Source organism: Eucyclogobius newberryi, unplaced genomic scaffold (genome assembly GCF_026437365.1).
Source record: "Eucyclogobius newberryi isolate DKJ021-1_F unplaced genomic scaffold, fEucNew1.0.hap1 SCAF_15, whole genome shotgun sequence".
Classification (NCBI taxonomy): Eukaryota; Metazoa; Chordata; class Actinopteri; order Gobiiformes; family Gobiidae; genus Eucyclogobius; species Eucyclogobius newberryi.
In genome coordinates, this window is record NW_027315779.1 from 11,636,302 (window position 1) to 11,661,291 (window position 24,990).

The 24,990-nt window shown below is 40.4% G+C and overlaps 1 protein-coding gene across 1 annotated transcript in view; it reads left to right on the top strand.

Moving 5' to 3' along the window:
• The window catches only part of jade2 (jade family PHD finger 2), a 218,363-nt gene extending 194,402 nt beyond the window's left edge, over positions 1–23,961 (top strand). Inside the window, exons 14-16 of the mRNA XM_072445655.1 lie at positions 4,603–4,788; positions 14,790–14,932; positions 22,939–23,961. Of these exons, the coding sequence (XP_072301756.1) occupies positions 4,603–4,788; positions 14,790–14,932; positions 22,939–23,556 (947 nt within the window). The 3' untranslated portion in view covers positions 23,557–23,961. The remainder of the gene's footprint in view (positions 1–4,602; positions 4,789–14,789; positions 14,933–22,938) is intronic.
• The last annotated feature ends 1,029 nt before the right edge of the window (positions 23,962–24,990 follow it).

The following is a 24,990-nucleotide window of genomic DNA, read 5'->3' on the forward strand; positions in this document are numbered from 1 at the left end:
TGACCCTTTAGAATTCATCTTTCTGTGAAGTAGTTTTACAACTGTCGAATTGCAGTGTGTGAGGCAGTTCAAAATAAAGCATAGAGCTGAGTTCTAAAAAGAAATCCTGCTATTATAGATCTCACCAAAATGGTCAAACTGGAGAAAAATAGGCAACAAAAAAATTGGTAAAATCTTAAATATTGTCGTGTTTACTGCGTTTTGGTGAAATGTGTCGTCTGAGCTGTCATTTGCAACTTCTGAGTTCTGACTGCTCTGGGTTTGTGATTTGCTTTATTATGTTATCGTTGTTGTTGTTGTTGTTGTTGTTGTTGTTGTTGTTGTTGGCACCAAAAGAAAGCTTATGTGCTAACTACAGCCAAAACATAATGGCATTAAAGCGCCATCACAAAATGTATCTGGCTATTCATTCAACTCAAGTGACGTCACACTCTCGTTGCTACTGCCATCTTCAGATCAAAAGTAGCATGTTCACTGTGGGCATTGCCAACAAAAAGTCTCAAAAAAGTCTCAAAACAAAGTATTCTTTCTCTTCTGTCACGTCCCCAAAGACACCGTTTGTCCTGAAATGTGTGACTGTGGTCACCAGTGGACTCACAGAGATCACTCCAGACTGAGCTGTTTGTGCCAGGGTGTTAGCAGACCTGTTACCACCCACCTGTCCGCCGGCGAGCATTTTCTATATCTCAAATATTCTCTTACATCATCACTTTTATTTCCGTTGTCAATACCAGCAAGCCATACATCATTTTAAAGCTTATTTTCTCAACAAAACGAATATGTCATTGATTTACATTGAATAATATGCCCCAAGAAGCAATTGCCAATAGTTTGTGAGAAAGTCTCAACTTTTACAAACGCATGTCCTACCTGTTTGCTGTTTATGACGGACGAAAAGGCTTTAATTCTGTACATCCTTGTACTCAGTCTGTCCGTAAGGAATCATTGAAAAACAATATCCACTTGTATTTTTCCTGAAGTTATCCGATTTCGAGATATTGTTAAGTAAACAAACTTTTCTTCGTTTCTCGCCGGACGAGAATGCGCTTGTCCGGCGCATTTCTCCGTCCATAACAAATGACCTGTTTGACCTATAAAATAATGTTGGATATCCTTCTTTTCTTCAGACTGTTACCTACAGAATGATACCATCCACGAATTTTTCTGTCCACGGGTTTGTTTGCTACAGCCTCCGCAAAAAAAAATGCGACGCACATGGATTAGTCTGTTTACATCTAAATAGCGCCGCGTGCGAATGACGTAGCTGAATTTGATTGACAGATTATTCTAGCCAATGAGAATAGCTTTAGAAAGAGGGGCGGGACAAAGGCCTTATTGACACAGAATCTTCTGTATTCTCGTGCGTAAGGCTCCGGGAAGGCTGTAAAGAGCCAGATTTCTCGGGAGGATTTTGCGCATAACGTTTTCTGATTTTATTAGCCTTTTGGACGTGCATTTTGTTAGATATATGTATTATTATACCAATACAAAAATAAAATAAAAATATTATAATTTATTTTATTTTTTTCAACCTCTATATGGGAAATTCATGGGTAAACTCATATTTACACATTTTCACATACATTGTTTTTAGCAGTTATAATAGGTATCAGTGGCCTACAAAACATCAAAATGTATGTTTTATGATCATAGAGGAGCTACATATGCACATATTTGGATCACTTGTTCCGAATATACTTTTTGATACAAAAAGGTCAACAGCACCAAAATGCCTGTTCCTAGAGATCTGAAACTTTACACAGTTGTTGTCAACAAGATAAACATTATGTACAGTGAACAGCATATGCACACAATGAAGTATGTCATGCTCAGGACCATTACAAATTGACAATATTCAGGCGAGACTAAAAAAGGATGTTTTGTTTATGTTTGGGCCTCTGTAGTGTAAGTTCTGAAGCCCTGGCAGTGTTCATGTGCACATCTGCAGAAACTAGAAGGCCTAAGCTTTCTAACGATGCATCACACTTGCATGTGGAACATAAGATCATCTTTTAATAAGCAATGCCATTTGGGTATGTCCAACCATTGTGCACAGGGCGAAAATAGGTGGATGGTAACAGGTTAATGCTAATGCTAGTTTACATATTATTGCATGCCTATGCTAATAAACACTAGCCTACTCGCAGACAGTTTTTTGTTATATTTTAGGATTGGATAGACACAAAGTCTGTGCTCTTGAAAGCTTTGAGGGCGTGTCAGGTGGTTAGGGCGTGTCTGATGCTTAGGGCGTGTCTGGTGCAGAGGGAGTGTCCGTGCGGAAGGGGGCATGTCCTGTGCAGAGGGCACAAGGACACTCAAGGTCTGGACAACAAAGTTGGCCTCTTTTTTTAACCCAGTAAATATAAAAGACTTGATAACATCTCATTTGTTTTGGCGACATGCAAAATTAGAGTAACTTGTCTGTGACTATAACCCATACAAAGAGTACATCAACATGAAAATAACTGCAAAATCATTTCATTGAAAGCATAACATTTTGCACTTAGTTTGACAGTCCATTCAGCTCTTGTTCTAGCGCATTTCTGTCGGCGCCGTCATCCAAAATCCAAAGAATATCCACTGAATCTTAATTTTGGTCAATATTGTCCAACACTACTCTTATTTATGTACCTTTAGCTCCCAGTTACAAATGAATGATTTTGAAACAAATGGTAAAAACACAGGGAAAACCTTCTTCCAAATCACTTTTCCGATTGTACATCACACGACAGTCGGAGATCAGAGGAGCACTTTTGTTAAATGGTGAAACCGTCGACTCTGTGTGTGTGTGTGCGTGTGCGTGAGCGTGTCTGTGTGTGTGTGTGTGTGTGTGTGTGTGCGCGCGTGTCTGTGTGTGTATGCGCGCGTGTGTGTGTGTGTGTGTGTGCGTGCGTGCGTGTGCGCGTGTGCGTGCATCTGTGTGCGCGTGCGTTGGAGATCAGAAGATAAAATGTTGCACACAAAAGAAAAGGCAACATTTGAGCAGCGTTTCCTCTGGGATTCCCTCTCAGATCCCCGGGGGGCGCTAAAGGCCTCCATAATCTCTTCTTCTGCCATAAAACAAATTAGAAAAACACAACAAGCCAACGTGTTAAGTTCTGGTGTTCATTCAGTTTCAGCTGTTTATTTCAGTACTGTTGTTATTTATTGGTTTCTTTTTCTAATATTTGGTTTGAATTTTGTTTTGTTTTTTTCTTACTGTGGCGTTTTATATTTTGTAAAAAATATATAATAATAAAACATAATGGACTTGAATGTCACTTTTTAAAGACGTTTTTCCTGCTTTTTCTATTGTGAAAAAAAATTAAATGATAAAAATACAACACTGCAAGAACCATAAAGCTACAAAACTATTATGTACAGTACAATACGTGGTTATTTATAGGAGATCTTCTACTGAAAGTGTTTTTCAGACTTCCTATAAGTGATCTGTTCTTCTGTATCTACCTCTGTATCTACCTGCGTTGCACCAATGAAATTTCCCCATGTGGGACAATAAAGGAATATCTTATCTTATCTTAAGAAGTACTCTATTTTGTTACTTAGGTAAAAGTAAATATATTATCACCTGTTTTCTTTCTTTATTTCCGTTATGTATCAATGTTGTTTAGTTCGTTTAAGTTTTTGAATGTGCTTTTGTGTGTGAATGTGAGGTGAAGGGTGGGGTATATTTTTATTTTTGTTTGCGACTGTGTTGTCATTTTTTGTAATATTTTCATTTGTCATGAATGAAAAAAAAAGCCTTTGAAATGTGTGTGTTAGCCTTTGAAATGTGTGCGTTAGCTTTTCAAACGTGTGCCTTAGCCTTTGAAATGTGTGCGTTAGCCTTTGAAACATGTGCGTTAGCCTATGAAATGTGTGCGTTAGCCTTTGAAATGCGTGCGTTAGCCTTTGAAATGCGTGCGTTAGCTTTTCAAACGTGTGCGTTAGCCTTTGAAATGCATGCGTTAGCCTTTGAAATGCATGCGTTAGCCTTTGAAATGCGTGCGTTAGCTTTTCAAACGTGTGCGTTAGCCTTTGAAATGCATGCGTTAGCCTTTGAAATGCGTGCGTTAGCTTTTCAAACGTGTGCGTTAGCCTTTGAAATCCGTGCGTTAGCCTTTGAAATGCATGCGGTAGCCTTTGAAACGTGTGCGTTAGCCTTTGAAACGTGTGCGTTAGCCTTTGAAACGTGTGCGTTAGCCTTTGAAAGTTGTGCGTTTAGCCTTTGAAATGTGTGCGTTAGCCTTTGAAATGCGTGCGCTAGCCTTTGAAATGTGTGCGTTAGCCTTTGAAACGTGTGCGTTAGCCTTTGAAATGTGTGCGTTAGCCTTTGAAATGCGCGCGTTAGCCTTTGAAATGTGTGCTTTAGCCTTTGAAACGTGTGCCTTTGAAATGTGTGCGTTAGCCTTTGAAATGCGTGCGTTAGCCTTTGAAATGTGTGCGTTAGCCTTTGAAACGTGTGCGTTAGCCTTTGAAATGCGTGCGTTAGCCTTTGAAATGCGTGCGTTAGCCTTTGAAATGTGTGCGTTAGCCTTTGAAACGTGTGCGTTAGCCTTTGAAACGTGCTGTTGCGCCGGTGTGGAGCGTCTGACTGGAGCTTTTGTTGTTGTGTGTCCGCAGAGAAAAGCCAGAAAGGAGAAAAGAAGAAGCCAAACAGGGCGAAGGAGAAGAGGAAGGAGCGTAAGAAGGAGAGGAGGAAGGAGCGAGGGAAGAGCAGTCCGGACAAGAAGAAGGAGCGATGGAAGAGCAGTCCGGACAAGAAGGAGCGGTGGAAGTCGGAGAACGGGCCGCTGCTCAAAGACATAGGTACACACTATGTACTATACTATACTATACTATACTATAAACACTGCAGTGATCACAGTGACACGCTTATGGAATCAAACTTTCTGAATGATCAATTTAGTTTTTTGAGTAAAAGCTGAGCAGAAAGGACTTAACTTATTTTAATTGAACTAAAAAAATACCTAATTTAGTTTTTTTTTAGTTTTTGAAAATTGGCACTTTTTTAAATACATTTTTTTGGTTTCTAATATATTTGATGTGCCAGTATTCATTCACGGTGGAATAAAAGATGCTTGTTCCATTACAGGCTTGTTGTGTCGATGCAGCCCACAGCTTGGCGTTCGCCCATTAAAAACTATATTCAAAGTAAACATTGAATTGAGATAAATAGTGATTTTGCCGGCGTTCCTTTCCTTCTCCCACCTGCTGCCCCATTTTAACAGACGATACACAACAATCTAAAGAAAGGTGTTAGCTAGCGCCCACGCAGCACAGCCGAGCGGGACGCGGCTCAAAGGCTCGTTAGTATTAAAGTTTATGTTCATTATGTGCACAGAGTAGAAGGCTTTCTACCGGCGACAGGCAAATGAGCCTGTGCTCGGGAAAGAAAGAGGAAACTCGTAATAATGATGGAGCCTTTGAGCCTGAATTACTCCAAAAGTGAATAAGCAACCTAATAAGTAATCTATAATATATGATGATGATGATAATAATAATAACTAGATAATGTGCAATGGCTGAAACCATTGCGAGTGTCTGCATTCTTGCGTAAAAGTACTACATGTGCGTAGTAAAGACTTTATTCTTGTTAGGCTTGAGCCATGGAATGGAATGTTCATTCCAAGGAATGCTCGAGTCTGTTCTAAGGTGCTTTGAACTCATGGGCTTTGAAACACAGAATAAAGTCTGAAGAATAAAGTCTAGCGCCAATGTAACACTTGGATACCAGCCGCCATAAAACTACAACAACAACATGTAGTTTAGTTGTGTAAAGAAGTGTAATGTGCAAAATTTGTGGAAAAGGTACTGCATTTGTGTGAAAGTACTGCATGTGTATAACACATGTGTGTCAGAGTACTACATGTGTTGTTGAAAATTTTCAATATTTGTTGAAAAATATTCAGCCTTCCCACGCGGCCACCTTCCTGCACGGCCATGTTTTCTGCTGCGTTTTGCGGCATACCAATGACGCTCAGTAATTTCCAGTCGATGATTGCGTAGTTTGCGACTCAAATAGTTGTCTGTCCTGATTTATTGCAAGATTGTGCTGAACGCAGACCTGAGCAGGGAGAAAGAGAGAGAGCCTCGATGACCCGGCTGCACCCCCTCCTCCCTGTACAGAGGGAGCTAATGCTTTAGCGTTAGTGTTAGCATTAGCGTTAGCATTAGCAATTTACTTTTGCAAATACTGAAAAATATTCTGGTAGGTAAAAATGTCAAAAGCAATAGCCCCCCCTAAGACGGTGAAAGTGATCGTAAAGAGGTATAACTTGTTGAAATCTGTGAAAGTGTTAAGGAGTGGAAACTGCTTTATGACATCATAAGCAGACACTCAATAATAATAATAATAGTAATAATAGAAATAAATAGATTATTAATTAGGCTGAGCAAAATAATGTTATAATAATATGTCTGCTTGCCGTAACCCGACCGACCCGGTATAAAACTAGCCGACTGAAAATATATCAGCATTTTGTAAAAAAAAACACCAAATTCTTTTATTTTCAAATATTTCGTGACTCACCGACCGTTCTTTCCTAAAGCGCTGTGTAGAATAATTTTACAGCGCTGGTTTACCTATCTTTCATCCCAAAGGACAAATAATGCATTGCGCATTGCATATGCCACTTCATTTTCGGTCCGACATATGCTTCTGTATCAAACAGACCATGCAGGAGGGAACCTATATTGTCTTTTACATGATTATTCGGCTCTGTCAGCGCCACTGGGCTGGCCACCGCTCATACCGTCACATGTCATGGTGTGGCTTCATTTAAATTTGACTTGCAATGCGCAAGTCAATTTGGGAGATGAACACACTCAGCAGCGTTATCACAACAAACATGGCGGCGCCCGTGTCCCCCGCATGTTCCCCCCGCTCGCCTTTGCTACTAAAATAAAGGATAACGGCGTACAAAAGGTCAATTGAAATATCTTAAAGTCAGGAGATTTAGTCTCGGGTTGATTGAGACGTTTTCCGTCATTGACTGTTGAAGCCTGACCCCTGGACTGTTGAAGCCTGACCCCTGGATTGTTGAAGCCTGACCCCTGGACTTTTGAAGCCTGACCCCTGGACTTTTGAAGCCTGACCCCTGGACTGTTGAAGCCTGACCCCTGAACTGTTGAAGCCTGACCCCTGGCGGTCACTCCGAGTCAAATAATGGCAAAATTTTGATATTTTTTTTTTCCTTCAAAGTTAAAAAAAATAAGAATTTGCCTACCGTCCGACCCACTTGAAAAATGTTGGGTCAGGTTACAGCAAACAGACAATTTATTTGTGGTAGCCTTATAATAATGATAAAAATAAAACATATAATGATAATAATGATATAATAGTAATAATAATAATAAATAAAATAATAATAATGGTAGTAATTATTAAAATAATGATAATAACAATGATGATGATGATGATGATGATGATGATGATGATGATGATGATAATAATAATAGATATAATTATAAATATGAATTCATTCATTTTCTACCGCTTGTTCCAGTTAGGGGTTCCGGGTGTTTTAATTATATTATTAGTATTATTATTATTATAAATTTTAAGACATTATTAATAATTATGATAACAGTAATAATAATATAATAATAATAATAATAATGATAATAGTAAATATAATCATATTAATACTGTGGAACGTTCCGTGGCTCACCCTTACATAGACACCTTTAACAAGTTGAAATAATCAAATGACAATGAGCATGAACTGAAATAACTCCACCGCATTTACATTTTTTGCAGTGTGCAGCCGGCGTAAACCATAATTACCGAGTCCTATTTTTGGACACAATTTGAAATCTTCACCAGGTCTCATTAAAATCAGCAGAACACTGCGCAGTGCTGCTAACGCTAACTTTTGCTCTGAATAATTCATACTAGTTACTCTCCTCATTTTAACAAGGAACTGAGATGTGCAAGGAACTTTCCATGTGCATTTTGGCTCTTTTACTTTGTCACTTGTGCCAGATTATTTTTTTTATTTCATTATTTGTGTGTTTTGGTTTTAATGGTGGTAAATACACCAATAGATAAACCTACACATCTTAAAGGTTAAAGGTGGACTATGTAACTTTTCTATTGAGCGCCAATGGAAGACTGGCTTGAATTCTGCATGAATCACTGATCCTGCTTTAGTTCTAGATTTGTCCTGCTTTAGTCCTGGTTTAGTCCTGGTTTAAACCTGCTTTAGTTCTAGATTTGTCCTGGTTTAGTCCTGGTTTAGTCCTGGTTTAGTCCTTGTTTAGTCCTGGTTTAGTCTTGGTTTAGTCCTGGTTTAGTCTTGTTTAATCTTGGTTTAGTCCTGCTTTAGTTCTAGATTTGTTCTGGTTTAGTCCTGGTTTAGTCCTGGTTTAGTCTTGGTTTAGTCCTGGTTTAGTCTTGGTTTAGTCCTGGTTTAGTCTTGGTTTATTCATGCTTTAGTCCTGCTTTAGTTCTAGATTTGTCCTTGTTTAGTCCTTGTTTAGTCCTTGTTTAGTCCTGGTTTAGTCTTGGTTTAGTCCTGGTTTAGTCTTGGTTTAGTCCTGCTTTAGTCCTGGTTTAGTCCTACTTTAGTCCTGCTTTAGTCCTGCTTTAGTCCTGGTTTAGTCTTAGTTTAGTCTTAGTTTAGCCCTGGTTTAGCCCTGGTTTAGCCCTGGTTTAGCCCTGCTTTAGTCCTGCTTTAGTCCTGGTCTTGACCCATTGCTCTGTATTCACAGTATTTCTCTATTGTAAAACTGCAGTTATTACAGCTGTAATCTCCACATTCGTCTGCGCCGCTGCTTCGTGTACTTTTCTTGTTTGTGTGTTTGTTTGTCTCGAGTGGTTGTTGACTTGCAGTGGCCACTTCTCCGTCCCTCCCTCTTTTCTTTTTTCTGCTGTTTCCAGGGAGACATTTTGGCTCTGTTTAACAATCCTGCCACTGTTTAGAACCAATACACCTACTCTCTCTCTCTCTCTCTCTCTCTCTCTCTCTCTCTCTCTCTCTCTCTCTCTCTCTCTCTCTCTCTCTCCCTCTCTCTCCCCCTCACTCTCTCGCTCTATCTCTCTCTCTTTCGCTCTCTCTCTCTCCCCCTCTCTCTCTTTCCCTCCCCCTTCTCTCTCTTTCCACACTCGCTCCTTCTCTCCCCCTGTCTCTCACTCTCCTTCTCTCCCCCCTCTCTCTCTCTCTCTCCCTCTCGCTCTCTCTCGCGCTCCTTCTCTCCCCCTCTCTCTCTCCCTCTCCCTCTCTCTCCCCATCTCTCTCTTTCCACACTCGCTCCTTCTCTCCCCCCTCTCTCTTTCTCCCTCCCTCTCTCTCTCTCTCTCTCTCCCTCCCCCCCTCACTCTCTCTCCCCCTCTCTCTCTTTCCCTCCCCCTTCTCTCTCTTTCCACACTCGCTCCTTCTCTCCCTCCTCTCTTTCGTGCTCTTTCTATCCCCCTCTCCACATCACTCCCCTCATCCATTCTCTCTTTTATGTTCTCACAATCTTTCTCTTTCCTCTTTCTGTCTCCATCCTTTTGTTTTACAGCCCTCCCTCTTTTTTCTTTCTTTCTTTCTTTACTCTCTCTCTCTCTCCCTGTCCACTTTCTTTCTTTCTCACCCCTTTCCTCTGTCTGTTTCTCTCCTCTCACACAGAGTCTCTCACAGTGAGAAGAGGAACTCATTCATTTATTTGATTTATTTATACAGGGAAAACACAATGAGAAAAGTTCTCTTTTTCACCTGTTAAAACACAACATAAAATAAACCACAAACAAACACAGGACACGAAAACAAAAATAAATATTCAAGAAAATTAATCTATACATAAAAACACATTTACACATAAAATATGAGATCAAAGGTCGTTCTTGATTAGTTCTTTAAAATCATTAAAAGGCATAAAATGATTTAATTTCAAAAGTCTCTGTGTTTTGTTCCACAGTCTTTGTGTCCTGAGACTTCACATGCTGAATACTTAAACTGATGTGCAATACACTTGATAAATAATCAGATAAAAGGCAAACTAGAGCCTGAAACACAAACAAGAACTCAAGTTGGAGTAAAAGTAACTACCCTCTTAGAAAAGTTACTCAAATAAAAGTAGTTGAGTAAAAGTAACAACCCTCCGAGACTACTTTGATGCCGTTTTCAGTTATAGGTTATCACGACCCTGTTTGGCCACGCCCCTTTTTAATTACAGGTGCACTTTGACCCAAGCTACACTCAAAAAACTAAAACAGTGCTTTTTCTACCAAAAAGTACTTAAACTGTGAGATTTATATGTAAGTTAGAATACTACAGTTTGATATTGCTTTCATGTTGTCATCATAACCATTTCATGATATGGCATTACAGGTCAGATCTGTGTAGAAGCGCTCACAGTTAGATTGAATATACATAAAGCACCTTCTTCACCCTCTGTGAAGTTTATCATTATACTTCCTGGTTAGACATGAGCAGCAAATGTGACATAGGGAGAAGTAATTCCACAACTGTTACCTAGTAACCAGACTGTAAACAAGAGTCAAAATCCACATAAATGACACAACCGTTCTGATCTGACACACAATAATACCATATGACACCTTTATTTTGTTTAAACTGTCTGAAAAGTGTGTCAGTTAAGTATAAACTGTCTCTGTGTTTTCAACGGCACGTCGCATAGTGATGACATCACAGATGGATTCAGTTTTAGAACGCGGCTCTACTTCCTGTCGTTTTATTTTTTCAAAATGTCTTCACAAAGTGCAACTGAACAGGTGTAAATCTATGATAAGTATTTACATGCATAATATTAGCATTCTTGGGTGCAGAGTAACACATTTTAAACAATCATATTGAACTAATTCAAGCAACACAACAACAATAACCCCCCTTTTATAAAGCAAAAAAATGGTTCAATTCAGAATTCAGAATCAGAGCTTTTATTTATTAAAATTAGCTCAAATAAGTACGAGTTTTACGGTTGAACTGAAATGTTTATGATGGGAGGAGTTTACAGCAGGACGAGAAAACATGAGCTGCTGCCAAAATAAAGTAAAAAAACTGACTGACTGTTCTACACTGTACACACAGTAAATATGTTTTAGTATTTGAACACTAAGTTGATATGATTGTTCTGACGAACAGAGTTTGACTAGAAAATTACCCACGTGACAGGTTTTTACGAGTTCCTAATTTTGACTTGATTTGGTGTATTTATCCATTTTTTTTCCATCCATCCATCCATAAATTACTTAAAATTAGCTTAAAATTACAGGTTTTGACAGGAAACATTAGTTTCTCACTCTCTCGTCCTCTTGAGACTATCTCAATGTGGTCAACAAACATGAGTGACAGGTGACATTATTTGGAGAGTTCATAACTTCTACTGATAAACAATGTCAAAGGATGTTCAGGGACTAGAGGTGAGCAGGGTCTATCAAGCTACTATCGTTTTATCAACGCGTAAAATTTTATGTGAAGCCAAAGATTTTTTTTTGTCTTTTGGGGGGGAGGGGGTCCAGAGAGAGACGAAAAATATTTCCTCTTTTAAGCTTCAACCTATTTTGAGATATTAACAAAATAAAGGTGCCCTCATGTACTTTTTGCCTGCCACATAAAAACAATTGTGTTTTGTGTCAGATGAGTTTTTTCCCCAGTGTGATGTCATCGATAACAAACAGGAAGTACAATTATAAACCTGAAAAAATTTGCTATACTTTAGTAAAATGTGTATAATTTTTGCAAAATTCAAAATACATTTATCTTTACTACAAGTTAGTTCAGTGAGTTGTCCGACGTGTCAGGGGCACTTTAAGTTTTTCTGCTTTAGCTCCGCCTCTTCCTTTTCGCCTTGTCAAACCGGTCGTGATGTAGCAGTTTTCATGCCTGCGTATTTCTCTCCATCTTTGCAGAAGCTCGACTCATTTGTTTCCTCCTCCTCTCTCACCTCATGCGCTTTCCCTTTTATCTCACCTCTCTCTCTCTCTCTCTTTCCCGTCTTTTTCGCTCCTCTCTTTCCATCCTCCCATCTGTCCGTTCCACCCCTCTTATCATTCTCTCCCTCCACTCCTTCTCGCTTCAACAGTTTTCCCTTCGTCACCTGCCCCCTCCTCTCTCTCTCTCTCTCTCTCTCTCTCTCTCTCTCTCTCTCTCTCTCTCTCTCTCTCTCACACCTCCGTCTTCCCTCCCTCTCCTCTGTTTGTTCCTGCTGCGTCATGAAAACGATGTGAGCGTGTGCGTATCTCTTGTACATCCGTGTGTGTGTGTTGTGTGTGTTTGTGTGTGTGATTGTTAAATGCTTCCAAACAGCACCTCCTGCCGTTCCCCTCTGAAAATCGTTACAGAAATATTTTCATTGCTGCAAATGCTACGATAGAAATTGGCAAAAATAAAAATATGAAATCAACAAAAGGTTTTCAACAATTGAGATGTGACGAAATGCAGAACATTTTTAACTTAATTGTTGGTCAGTGATTTGCAATTACAGTTGTTTTATAGCAACAACAATTCATTGTCATTATTATTCTTTATTTGTATTTGTATTTTTTTAGATAATTTTTATTCTGTTTTTATTTTGTTTTTATATTTTTACTGTTTTTATTTTATTTTGTTTATATTTCATTTTTATTGAAATAGCAATAATGAGAAGACATTTAAGAGTTTGGAAGTTGTGTCATTTTTTTTTTTTAATTAAATTTTATTTTTAAAACGACAACAACAAAACAATTAACATAACTATACAGTTGCAAAAACTAAAACACACAAAATGACAAAAAAAATTAAGTAACATTGATACATCATATATAAAAATAAAATAAACCGAAAACAACACCAGTATTTCAATGCGTTTTAGTAGGCCATATATTTCTTTCCAAAGTTATTTTATTTATTTATGATAAGGCTGCCCCAAATAAATTGTCTGTTTGCTGTAACCCGACCCACCATTTTTCAAGTGGGCAGGTAGGTAGGTAAATTATTATTTTGTTTTAACTTTGAAGGCAAAAAAAAGATCAAAAAATTAATTGTATGTTTGGTGTAACCCTAACAAAATGTTTCAAGTGGGTAGATAGGAAGGTAAATTATTTTTTTTTACTTTAAAGCATAAAAAAATCCAAATTTGTATATAGAATTTAATGATAATTTGCCTATGAAATTAAGTTAATATTATCATTTATCAAAAGAGATGCTACCGTAAATGTACAAAACAAAACTTACCACAGAACAGTATAAATATTGGAGTTCTCGACCTAAATTCTTTTATTGACAATGACTCTTGGATGAGAGTCGAAACGTCTATTTTTTCTAACTAAGTCCAGATGACTACAACTGAAGCTTTTTCTACTATAAAACAAAAAAATGAATAAGTCCAGCCAATAAACTATTTTTGTACAGGACAAATGATTTTATTTTTTGGCCATTTTCATGTCGTAGAATCGTCGACGTCTTGGTCATCATATATGACAAATTCTGCATATTTCAGCCACTGTCAAATTCCGTTTTTTCTATTCTGCCAGTGACACGCAGTGACCGCCAAGGGTCAGGCTTCAACAGACAATGACTTGAACGTTCTCCGCTCGTGTTAAGTTTCATTTTCATTTCTTTTTCGGCTTCGTAATATTTTTAGTGAGTTCCAGTCATACAAAATTATTCAACACGGCGCTTTTTTGAAAAAACGATCGGTGAGTCGGCGAACTATAAGAAAAATAAAAGAATTTGGCATCATTTTGACAAAATGCTGATATATTTTTTTCAGTCGGCTATAATTTTGACGGCTCGGTCGGGTTACGGCAAACAGACATATTATTTTGCTCTGCCTAACATGTATTATTATTTATTATTATTATTTATTCATTTTTTTAATTTATTATTTAGAAATGACGTTTTTACAAATAAATTTATTTTTTTATATATTTTATATACAATGTTATCCATTGTTTTATACAATACAATCGTATTTTGTCCATCACAATTGTTTTTATTTTAATTTGATTTAGTTTATGGTATTGTTGTTTATTATAACATTTCAATTTTAATTATTGCCATAATTATTTATAATAGTGTATTTATATATTGCTACCCTTTTACTTATTTCATAGCAGATGCCTGCATTCCATGTACAATGTTAATTTTGTTCCAACCGTTTTAGAATGTCCCATCTCTTTTTATGCTTTTTCAACCATAACACGCTTCCAAAGTTAAATATCTACTAATATATTTTTTTATAAATAAACAGTCTCATTGGGTAACAATGAGATGATTAAATTATCCAAGTCTTTACCATTTTTAAACTCTCCCAACAGAATAAATGCAAAATCTAAATTAAGTACCAAACCAATCTCAAAACACATTTTCTCAACTTGCAACCAAAATAAAGCCACAATATGGCAGTGCCAGAACAAATGTGTAGTGGACTCTATTTCCAAACAACAAAAACAGCATTCATCGGCCTCTGACATATTCCATCATTTTAACATTTTCCGTGTAGGAAGGAAAGTATATAATATATAAGTTTGATCTGTTTTTATACATTTTGCCGCGCCCTCTTTCTAGTCGACCAATCAATTGTCAGAAATTTAGATAATATTGTGAATGTGTTTTTTAAAGTATATTGTTTATATTGAAAAATCTTACAAAAAGCTGATTGAAAACAAAAATGATAAAAGTTATGTTTCAAATAAAAGTATGTAGTGTTTGTATTTGTCGGATACTTAAAAATTCCGTTGGACTGACATAACGGCAGGCAACGAGCGGCAAACGTGACGAGCGAAACTACGCCGGCTCGATGGAGGGATGGGGATTGGCCGCACCAGAGTCACATGACCGCCGAGCCCAGTTTGAAGCCTTTTTTGTCCCGCTGTGTTCCAGGCCTGCCGCGCTCGTTCCCGCTGCAGAGTTCCCTCTTCGACAGCTGGTTGGCTCAGTCCGTCCAGATCACCGCCGACCACATGCTCGGGCACTGGGCTCTGGGACAGCGGCGGGACAAGAGCGCCGCCCTGCTGTCGGACCAGGTAAAAAAAGAAACGGACCGCCTACGCGACACGTCGGGCGCGCCGCAGGAGGCTCCGTCGTCGCCCGGTTTGGGACACTTTTCATTCCTTTATCTCTTTAAACAGTCTTCATCGCGCGCTCCGTCGCCGCGGGCCAGTCGCGCTCAGCTTAAATATAAACACAGACTTTATTCGTAGAGAAAATGTTTTTTTTTAGCTTGTTTTTAAACCTTTATTTAACCGGTTGAGAACCCACTGAGATCGAGACCTCTTTTTCAAGGGCAAAGAGAAAAATATGACACCGCACTTCCACATCTCCTACATCTTTTATGAACTTTGAGCATTTGCCAGTTAGCAACTCCAGCGCTAATGCTAACAAAAAACGGTGCCAAATCAGGCAATGACGGGCTTCAATCAAAGAGTCTTTTTTATCCACGGGTTTCAGAACGATGACAAATTAGGACCGTTGTCGTCGCGATTAGCAATTTAACACATTTTGTTTCTTTTGAATGGGGGAAAAGTCCTCAAAATGTTGCATAAAACAGGAAGCTGAACCCCATGAAAAGAAGTTATGATTCTGCAGTTCCTCCCCCCACAGTATTAGCAAAGTACGAGTCTTTCAAGATACCCAAAGTACTCAATTCATTCAGTCACACTTCTGTAGCCGCAGCTGCCCTGGGTTTCCTGACACGAACATGGCTGACAATCTGCGGCAGCGGATTCCTCTGTTCCCAGTCTGTAAAGCCAAGTGTCCACTGCACGAATATGAAAAATTACTTATCGTCATCTAAATCCACTTTATTTTATCGTAAGTGCTCAATTTGATTTTACTTGCTCTAAAACAATAAAACCTGTCAAATCTAAATCATAAAACAGCAAAACACGTTTAGATAAATTTAAAAATAGATGTGTTGTGGCTCAAGAACGTGGGTCGGGGACAAATAATTAAACCTAGAACCGCCGTACGACCAAAGATAAGCTGTAACCGATAACAAGCTTGTCTGACTCTTCGACGCAGAGTAAGCCCCGCCCCTCGCTGCGTCCATTGCTGTCAAACGTGGGGCCGACAGTAAACACATAGTGACAGAAGAAGAGCTCAGCCATAGCTATTCCAAGTGCAAAAACACCACTAGCATGTAGCGCTAGCCTCAAGTAGCCAATGACAATGATGGGAATCAGTGGCGTAAAAACAAATTGACAGAAACAACGTGGACACCAGGCTTAATATGACAAGTTGGACGACTTATTTGACTAAAACAACAGTTAAAGCAGAACTAAGTAACATTTTGACCTTGTTAAAGTCTTTGTAAGTCGTGGGATGGTAAGATATGTATTTTTGGGGCGTTTGCAGAGTCTGTCATCGCCCCCTGCTGGCTCTGAGTGGAAAACCAGCTTGACAAACCCTGGCACCTTATTTAATATTTGGCAATGTTTTATGATTTATTTGAGATTATACCGTCTTATTTCAATTCTTATTTCAACAGCTTTTGCGTCCGAGAGCTGCAGGCGGCGCTGTATGGCCAAAGTTACTTAGTTCTGCTTTTAAGATAATTACGTAGAAGATTTTGCAGGGGGGAAACTGTTGTTTTTTGTAAATAATGACATCAAACTAGGAAATCCTGTTACTGTTACCTAGCAACCATGTTGTAGACTGGACCAAAACTCTTCTAATGTCCCAGAAATGATTACTTGACAAATTAAAAATTTTGTTGTCAAGTCTCACAGATCTTTACATGCACAAAACTATGATATATATTTATAACAGGTATTATCCCACCAAATAAAGACAAAATTACAAACTCATAGATGGCGAGTTTTCCTTCCTGGACTCCATTTATTATACGTTTTTTAAATACATAAGCTTGGATCATTCCAGTGGCCCAAAAATCTCTGTGACCCTTGGTTCATTTAATAATAATAATAATAATAATAATAATGGGTTTTATTTTTATTGCACTCTTAATATGTTACTGGCAATTAAAATCACACACAAACTCAACATTGGAATAAAATTCTCAGCATTTCTGGTTCAGTAGTGTTGTTAGTTTAGTTTTACTCATTGGTTTATTCGGTTGTTTAGACCTGATTTTAGTACAAATCGTGCACTTCTCGTTTTGATTTTGAACAAAAACTGAAGCGTATTTGACAGGAACGTGCCGCAGTTGTGTTGATTGACAACGTGTCTCAGCGGGACTCAGAAGCTCATTGTTGTCATGGGAACAAAACAGGAAGCAGGAAACTTTCCACTCGAGCGTTTGTAAAGTAAGCGGATGCGAGAAAGGAACGGGTTCTGTCGAAAAATGCGATAATTACACGAAACGACCTGAGAGTTTGTTGAGTTTTCAGTCGAGATGCTGCTGTACTGATATCGCAGAGAATATATATATTTACCTTTTGCAAAGTTTTTTAGTGACTACGATACAATTTTGTTGCTTGTTTAGACAAAAGGAAACTTGTTTGTGCTGATACTTTGATTCAGTGGTGGAAGAAGTACTCAGTTTTGTTAAGTACAGATACAGAAGCAAAAAAATACTCAAGTAAAAGTACAAGTTGTGCTTACAAAAAACGACTTCATTAAAATGTACCGCATTAAATGTGACTATTTCATTCCATTTATTTTTTACAGGTCTTTGGTCAACGTTCATTCAAATCAATTCCTTAATTTTCTTAATCTTTTATTTGCTCAAAGTCGAGACTTGAACTCAAAACCTTGCAGATTGTCTCCATGAATGTGCTAAAAATAACTCCTCCAACCAAATACTTTTTACTGTTCAGATCAGTTTTAAAACATGTAGCGCAGTCGAAAGTACAGACATGTGTTCTTAAATGCACTTAAGTAAAGTGATCTAAAAATGCTATGTAAGTACTGCATCTGTACTTCTACTTAAGTAACTTCAAATCAAATCAAATCAATTTATTTTTGTAAGGCCCAAAATCACAACAACAGTTGCCTCTGAGGGCCACAGGGAGAAATGAATCAACAATGTCTGTGGTGGCGAGGGACGATGTCCCAGGGTCCTCTGTCCTTAGACTCTCCTTCTCGGCCAGGAAAAACTACAAAAAAAAACCTCTTTGGGAAAAAAAACTTAGAAACCTGGAGGAGTTCCAGTGAAGGAGAGATCCGACTCTCACAGACGGACAGACGGACACAAGGAGACTGGAGCTGGACCCACTCTTCAGGCAGAAGAGGGACCGTCTGAGTCGAGCTGGACCCACTCTTCAGGCAGATGAGGGACCGTCTGAGTCGAGCTGGACCCACTCTTCAGGCAGATGAGGGACCGTCTGAGTCGAGCTGGACCCACTCTTCAGGCAGAAGAGGGACCGTCGGAGGCGAGCTGGACCCACTCTTCAGGCAGACGAGGGACCGTCAGAGGCGAGCTGGACCCACTCTTCAGGCAGATGAGGGACCGACTGAGGCGAACTGGAGCCACTCTTCAGGCAGATGAGGGACCGTCCACACAGGGCAGGGACCACTTCACCAGGGGAGGGGCATCTGGGTCCACAGGTCCTCAGGAGTGAGAGAAAGAAAAGAAGGCGGTGAACAGTTTGCAAGTGGAATCAAAAAATAAATATTGTTTGATAGCATAAGTAGTCAGAAGAAGAAGAGGATAGTGCTCAAGCTGTCATACTTCCCCCAGCATAGTTACTCCTAGGGCAGCGTAGCTGAAGCTGTGGGTTTATATTTCTGTTCCTAACTACTCTGACCATAAGCGATTTCGAAGAGGAACGTTTTAAGCCTGGACTTAAATGAAGAGACTGTGTCAGCATATTTAACATGGGTCGGGAGCTGATTCCATAACACAGGAGCTTGGTAGCTAAACGCTCTCCCTCCTACAGTACTTTTAGAGACTCTTGGCACCACCAGAAGGCCAGCATTCTGAGAGCGAAGAGCTCTGTTTGGATGATATGGTTCTATAGCATCTTTGAGGTAGGATGGGGCCATGTCATTTATGGCTTTGTAGGTCAAGAGTAGAATTTTGAATTTGATTCTAGACTCGACGGGGAGCCAGTGAAGAGACTTCAGCACTGGTGTAATGTGCTCTCTTCTTTTTGTTCCTGTTAGTAATCTTGCTGCTGCATTTTGAACCAGTTGAAAGCTTTTTATGGAGCTTTTAGGACACGCTGCAAGCAGGGAGTTACAGTAGTCTAATCTAGTCGTTACAAATGCATGGATAAGTTTTTCAGCATCACTTTTAGGCAGGATTCTTCTGATTTTGGCTCTTGTTGCGCAAATGGAAATAGGCTGTTTTACAAGCTTGATTTATATGAGCTTTAAATGAGAGCTCCTGGTCAAATAAGACTCCAAGGTTTCTTACAGTAGAACTGGAGGCTACACTGACATTGTCCAGTGTGACTATCTGCTCAGATAGAGCGTCTCGTAGATGCTTAGGGCCAAGCACAATGACCTCGGTTTTTTCAGGGTTAAGAAGCAGGTAGTTTAGTGTCATCCAGGTTTTTATCTCCTTCACACAAGCACTAAGTCTGTCTACTTGATCGCTCTGATCAGGTTTCATTGATAAATACAGCTGAGTGTCATCTGCATAGCAGTGGAAGTTAATGCCATGCTTTCTAATAATGTTGCCTAATGGTAGCATATAAAGAGTAAACAGAATTGGACCGAGTACCGAACCCTGTGGCACACCGTAAATTACTTTAGAGCTTGGTGAGGAGCTCTGGTTTACATTAACAAATTGGAACCTATCAGATAGATAGGATTTAAACCAGCTGAGGGCTGTTCCTCCAACACCTACATCACATTCTAACCTCTGCAGTAGAATGTTGTGGTCGATGGTGTCAAACGCTGCGCTCAGGTCCAACAGAACCAGGACTGAGACCAGTCCATCGTCAGCGGCTAATAACAAATCATTTGTGACTTTAACTAGTGCAGTTTCAGTGCTGTGGTGGGCTCTGAACCCTGACTGGAAAACTTCAAATAAGTTATTGTCCTGCAGGTGGCGACAGAGCTGTTTTACTACAACTTTTTCAAGGATTTTAGAGACGAAGGGAAGATTTGAAATAGGTCTGTAGTTTACCAATAGGTCGGGGTCTAGATTAGGCTTTTTCAGAAGAGGTTTAATGACTGCATGTTTGAAGGACTGTGGAACATAGCCACTTTCGAGTGAAGTATTTATTATATTAAGAATAGGGTCTATAATTAGGGGAAGAATGTCTTTGAGGAGTCTGCTTGGAATGGGGTCTAGGACACAAGTTGAGCTTTTAGAGGACATAATGGCTGAAGTTATCTCTGCTTGATCAACAGCTGTGAACCTTTCTAGGTTTACAGGTGGATTTATATGGGACGTTAGATTTACAGCTTGGGCTAGTTCAGGGCTAATAGCGGGGGTAATTTCATCTAATTTATCTCTGATTGTTTTTATTTTATTATTAAAAAATAGGAGGAAATCATCAGAGCTAAGTGTAGCTGGGATTGAGGGCTCTACTGCGCTGTGACAGTTTGTTAGCCTAGCTACAGTGCTGAAAAGGAATTTAGTGTTACTTTTGTTGACTTCTATTAGATTTGAATAATATCTGGTTTGGGCCTTACGCAGAGCCTGCTTATAGGACAGCAGGCAACTTTTCCATGCTTTTAGGGATTCTTCGGTGTGAGAGCGACGAAATAATCCCTCTAACTTTCTAACTTTTTGTTTATGTGAACGCAGTTCTTGGTTGTACCATGGGGAGGCGCGCTTTGGCCTAATGACCTTCTGTTTTAACGGCGCGACAACGTCAAGAGCAGACTTCAGAGAATTCATGGTCAAGTCGACACATTGATCACTTAAACTGGGACTAAAGCTGTTCTCAGCAGGATCACATGACATGTCACTGAATATTGGCTCTATTATTTCTTTGAATTTTGAGATAGATTTTTCAGATATTGTCCTTTTCATTATAACTTTATTTTGTGGGACTGGATGATCTTTAAGAATAAACTGAAAGGTAATTAGGAAATGATCTGACAATATAGGGTTTTGAGGGAGGACACTGAGGTCACTAATCTCTGTTCCATACGTTAGGACAAGATCCAGAGTGTTCTTGTGAGTGTGAGTCGGTTTATTTACATTCTGAGTGAAACCAATGCTGTCTAACAAGGCGCTGAAGGCATTACTGAGAGCGTCATCACTCATGTTCACGTGGATATTAAAGTCTCCAACTATAACTATTTTATCCCAGGCTAACACTAAGTTTGATATAAAGTCAGAAAACTCTGTTAAAAACTCTGAATAGGGACCAGGAGGTCGGTAGATAACTATGAACAAAACTCCTTTTTGGTTTTTCATATTTGGACATGTGATTGACAGCATAAGGCTTTCAAATGAGTGAAATGCATTGTTAGTTTTAGGGCTCATGAGTAGGCTTGAGTGGGAGATCACTGCCACACCACCACCTCGGCCTGTGCTCCTGGCAGTCTGAAAGTTAACATGGGTGGGTGGGGTGGACTCATTTAGTCTGACGTAGTCGTCTTGTTGAAGCCACGTTTCAGTTAGAGCTAGAAGATCTATGTTATAGTCACTAATTAATTCATTAACTAAGAGCGATTTGGAGGAAATTGCTCTAATGTTTAGCAGTCCACATTTTACGTGTTTATTCATTTGTGTATTTGTGTCATTTGTGATTGTTATTTTCCTTAAGTTATTTGGTCTGACGCCTGAAATATTTTTTCTGAGATGTGACTTTTTGGCATTATTTGTACGAGGGACACGAGGGACACACACAGTCTCTATCTGTCTTGAATCTGAACACTTCACATGTAACAGAACGGGCGAGAGTTCGGCGACAGAGGAGCGTCTTGAACTGCTGCTCTGCACCTGGGGCTCATCCCTAGATGGTCACTTAACACGACTAAGACTATCGGTCAAATTCCGAACTAATAGGGATGTACCCTCCGAAGTCGGATGGATGCCATCCCTGCGTATGAGCCCGGGCTTTCCCCAAAACACACTCCAGTTATCAATAAAGACAACGTTGTTTTGAGGGCACCATCTGGATAACCAGTTGTTGAATGCTGAGAGACGGCTGTACAATTCAGCATTGATCCGATTGGGCAGGGGACCAGAAAATATTACAGTGTCCGACATCGACTTCGCTAGGTCACACACCGCGGCTACTTGAACTTTGAGCACCTCTGATTGTCTCCGCCGGGCGTCGTTACCGCCTGCGTGAACCACGACTCGCCGGAAACGGGTCCTACTCCGCTTTAAGATCCTAAGGTTTCCTTCGATGTCACCCATTCTGGCCCCCGGGTAACACCTAACGCTAGCAGCTGGCAGCTTCACGTCTCTAACAATAGAACTCCCGATTACAAGAGTTTCTCTCGTGTGTTCAGCGGGCGTGTGATCGCTGAGGGGAGAAAACCTATTATAGACGTGAAGCTCACGGCGCTCTGAGGTTCGGCGTTTAGCGCCTTGTCCCCTCCGAACTGTCACAAAATGGTCCCTATTCTGTTCCTGGTCTAGTCCCGGCTGCACGGGAGACGCTGAGGGGCTGAGCTCGGCCTTACTGCTAATGCTAATGCTACGCCCTGCAGCGCGGTCCGGTAGCCCTCGCGCTAAAACCGAACTATAACTGGACTTAAGCTCCTCTAAACAGCGGATCCGCGCTTCTAACTCCGTAACCCTGGCCTCCAAAACTACCACTACACTGCACTTCACGCACCTATCATCAGAGAAGGAGCCAGGGTTCTGACTCGACATATGACAGCTCAAACAGGTAAAGGTAGATCCAGCCATGACGCTAGCGGCTAGGCTACGCTAGGCTAGTTCAGGCTGGAGCTAGAAAGTGAGGAGGGCTTTTTAATCCACGAAATACTGAAAAGCGAGCGGCTTGAGGCTCCGGATTGTTTGCGGAGAAATCAAACGTTCACTTTCGTGTATATGATGCGTAAATAGTGTGTATAATTCGTGGATTAATCGGTAAAAGGCTCTAAGAACGAACAGCTCTGAAAACGCGACACACTCACCGGAAATGACGTCACTTCTCTCCTGTCACCAGTGGAAACCTGTGGCTGAGTTCTGCTCTTGTGTCTGCAGCTGCTGTCGGGCGAGGAGAGCCTTCTGAACCTCATGATGGAGAGTTCCGCCTGGAAAACGCCCCAGATCGGACGAAAACACAGAGGTTCCCATCACCACCACCACAAACTCGGCCCCCGATCGCTCTCCTCGCCGTCCCACGCGCCGCTTTCCTCCACCGGGACGGGCCCCTCCGCGGCGCCGCCTTCCTCGCTCTGGTCCAAGTCCAAGCCCAAGTCCTCCTCTAGGTCCTTCGCCCATCATCCCCACAAGTCGCGCAGTCTGGACCCTTCCCCGCAGCCTCCCGTCTCCAAAATGGATTCCTGCCACATTTCCGAAGACTGCGACGCGCCGTGGGACAGCGTCCACTCGGGTTTCTCGTCCTCGTCCAGTCCGATCCGGATGCGTCTGTCCCGTCAGGGGAGATCCAAACCGCGGAACCACCACGACAGCAACAACAACAACCCGAGCACGGACTCCGCCAAGTTGGCCAAAGACTCTCCGGTTCTGGACGACGCCGACGGATACTACCTGGAGGAAGAGCAGAGCGACGCAGAGGCGCGGCCCGGAGCTCGCAAACTCCGCCTTCTGCATTTGACGAGCGAGGAGATGCTGCGGCGAAGTGTGCTTGCCTCGTAACGAAACGCGCGCAAGAAAACCTACGGAAATAATCCTCGGGAGCTGAGCTGTCACTGGTTTGGTTGTCTGCTCCTCATGACGCTTTCCTCAACCAAAACCTTTGCAGAAATACAACAACAACGACAACAACAACAACAACCACCACAAAAAGCTTTGTTTTGGGGGAATATTTTGAATGTAGCCCATCAACAGCTACTGCAATGTAGTTCAGTTCAAGTCATAGGAAACAGACATTACATTTAGTTTAGTTGTTTACCAATCTTTATATGTCAAAATAATACTTTTGGGGCATTATTCTTCTAGTTATAATCACTCAAACTGGTTTCAGGGCATCAAATCTTGGTCTTTTTATCCAAATTGTGTTCCTTTTTTTGAGACGCCATCTTGGAAAGCACAACACGCTGCAGGTTTCAAAGCTTGAAGCCTTTGTGTGCGTGTATATATATATATATATATATATATATATATATATATATATATATATATATATATATATATATATATATATATATATGTGAGTATTGAGTACACACATTATGTGTGTACTCAATTAAGGTTGGGTCCAATGCTCGGTTGATTTACTTAGCAGAATAATTGCAAGTTTAAATGTAAAGAAAACTCATGTGGAGGGGTCCCATGTCGAGACCCCGACACTTATGCCACAAAACCAAGACGTTTTGACACCGTGTAACATAAATAATCCTTCAAATATACAACTACTGCTTCTGCTGGTTCCATCTGTATCATTGTAAAACCGAATTCTCATAGAAACTGTGCCTTCTTGTTCGCCCCGTGCCCCATTCCTCCCAAAACAAAGTGAAAACCTTCAATCAAACCAAACCAACAATCAATCGATCGATCAATCATTTCGTAAAAAGTCAATCAGTCGTCGTTCAATCGGACCGGACACAATCGCCTCTGGACTGGCCCTGGTCACCTTAAAGAACTGTTTTTAGTGCCTGAAATATCTGAAATGAGGAAGTTCCTGCAGTTTCCCTTGGACGTGGTCAAGCGTCGTCTTTGGGTTCTGCTGCTACGAACTGATTGCTGAAGAGTTCAGTGCGACGGACGCACCAGAGTTTAAGATCGACGGCCATTTTGGAGCATTTTAACCGCTAACAATTCAAACTAAAAGTCGGTAGCACAGATAAATTGGCCGTGCACACTGCGAAAACGCCTTAGTAAAGTTAAAATTGCTTGAATTAAGTTGTATTTATCTTGACGTCGTGTGCCATTTGAAGGTGTGCTTGTACTTAAAGGTCCCATATTGTGCTGTATATTTGGTTTTGTTGCTTTTGGCTCCTCTCTAGCGCCCCCCTCTGTTCTGGGTGCAGTCCGACTCCACCCGCCGTGCTTAAAGTGCCTATGACAGGATTATCATTTCAGATTTTACGAAACGTTTTGCCCGTTTGTCCCCAGTTTCAGCATTTTTGC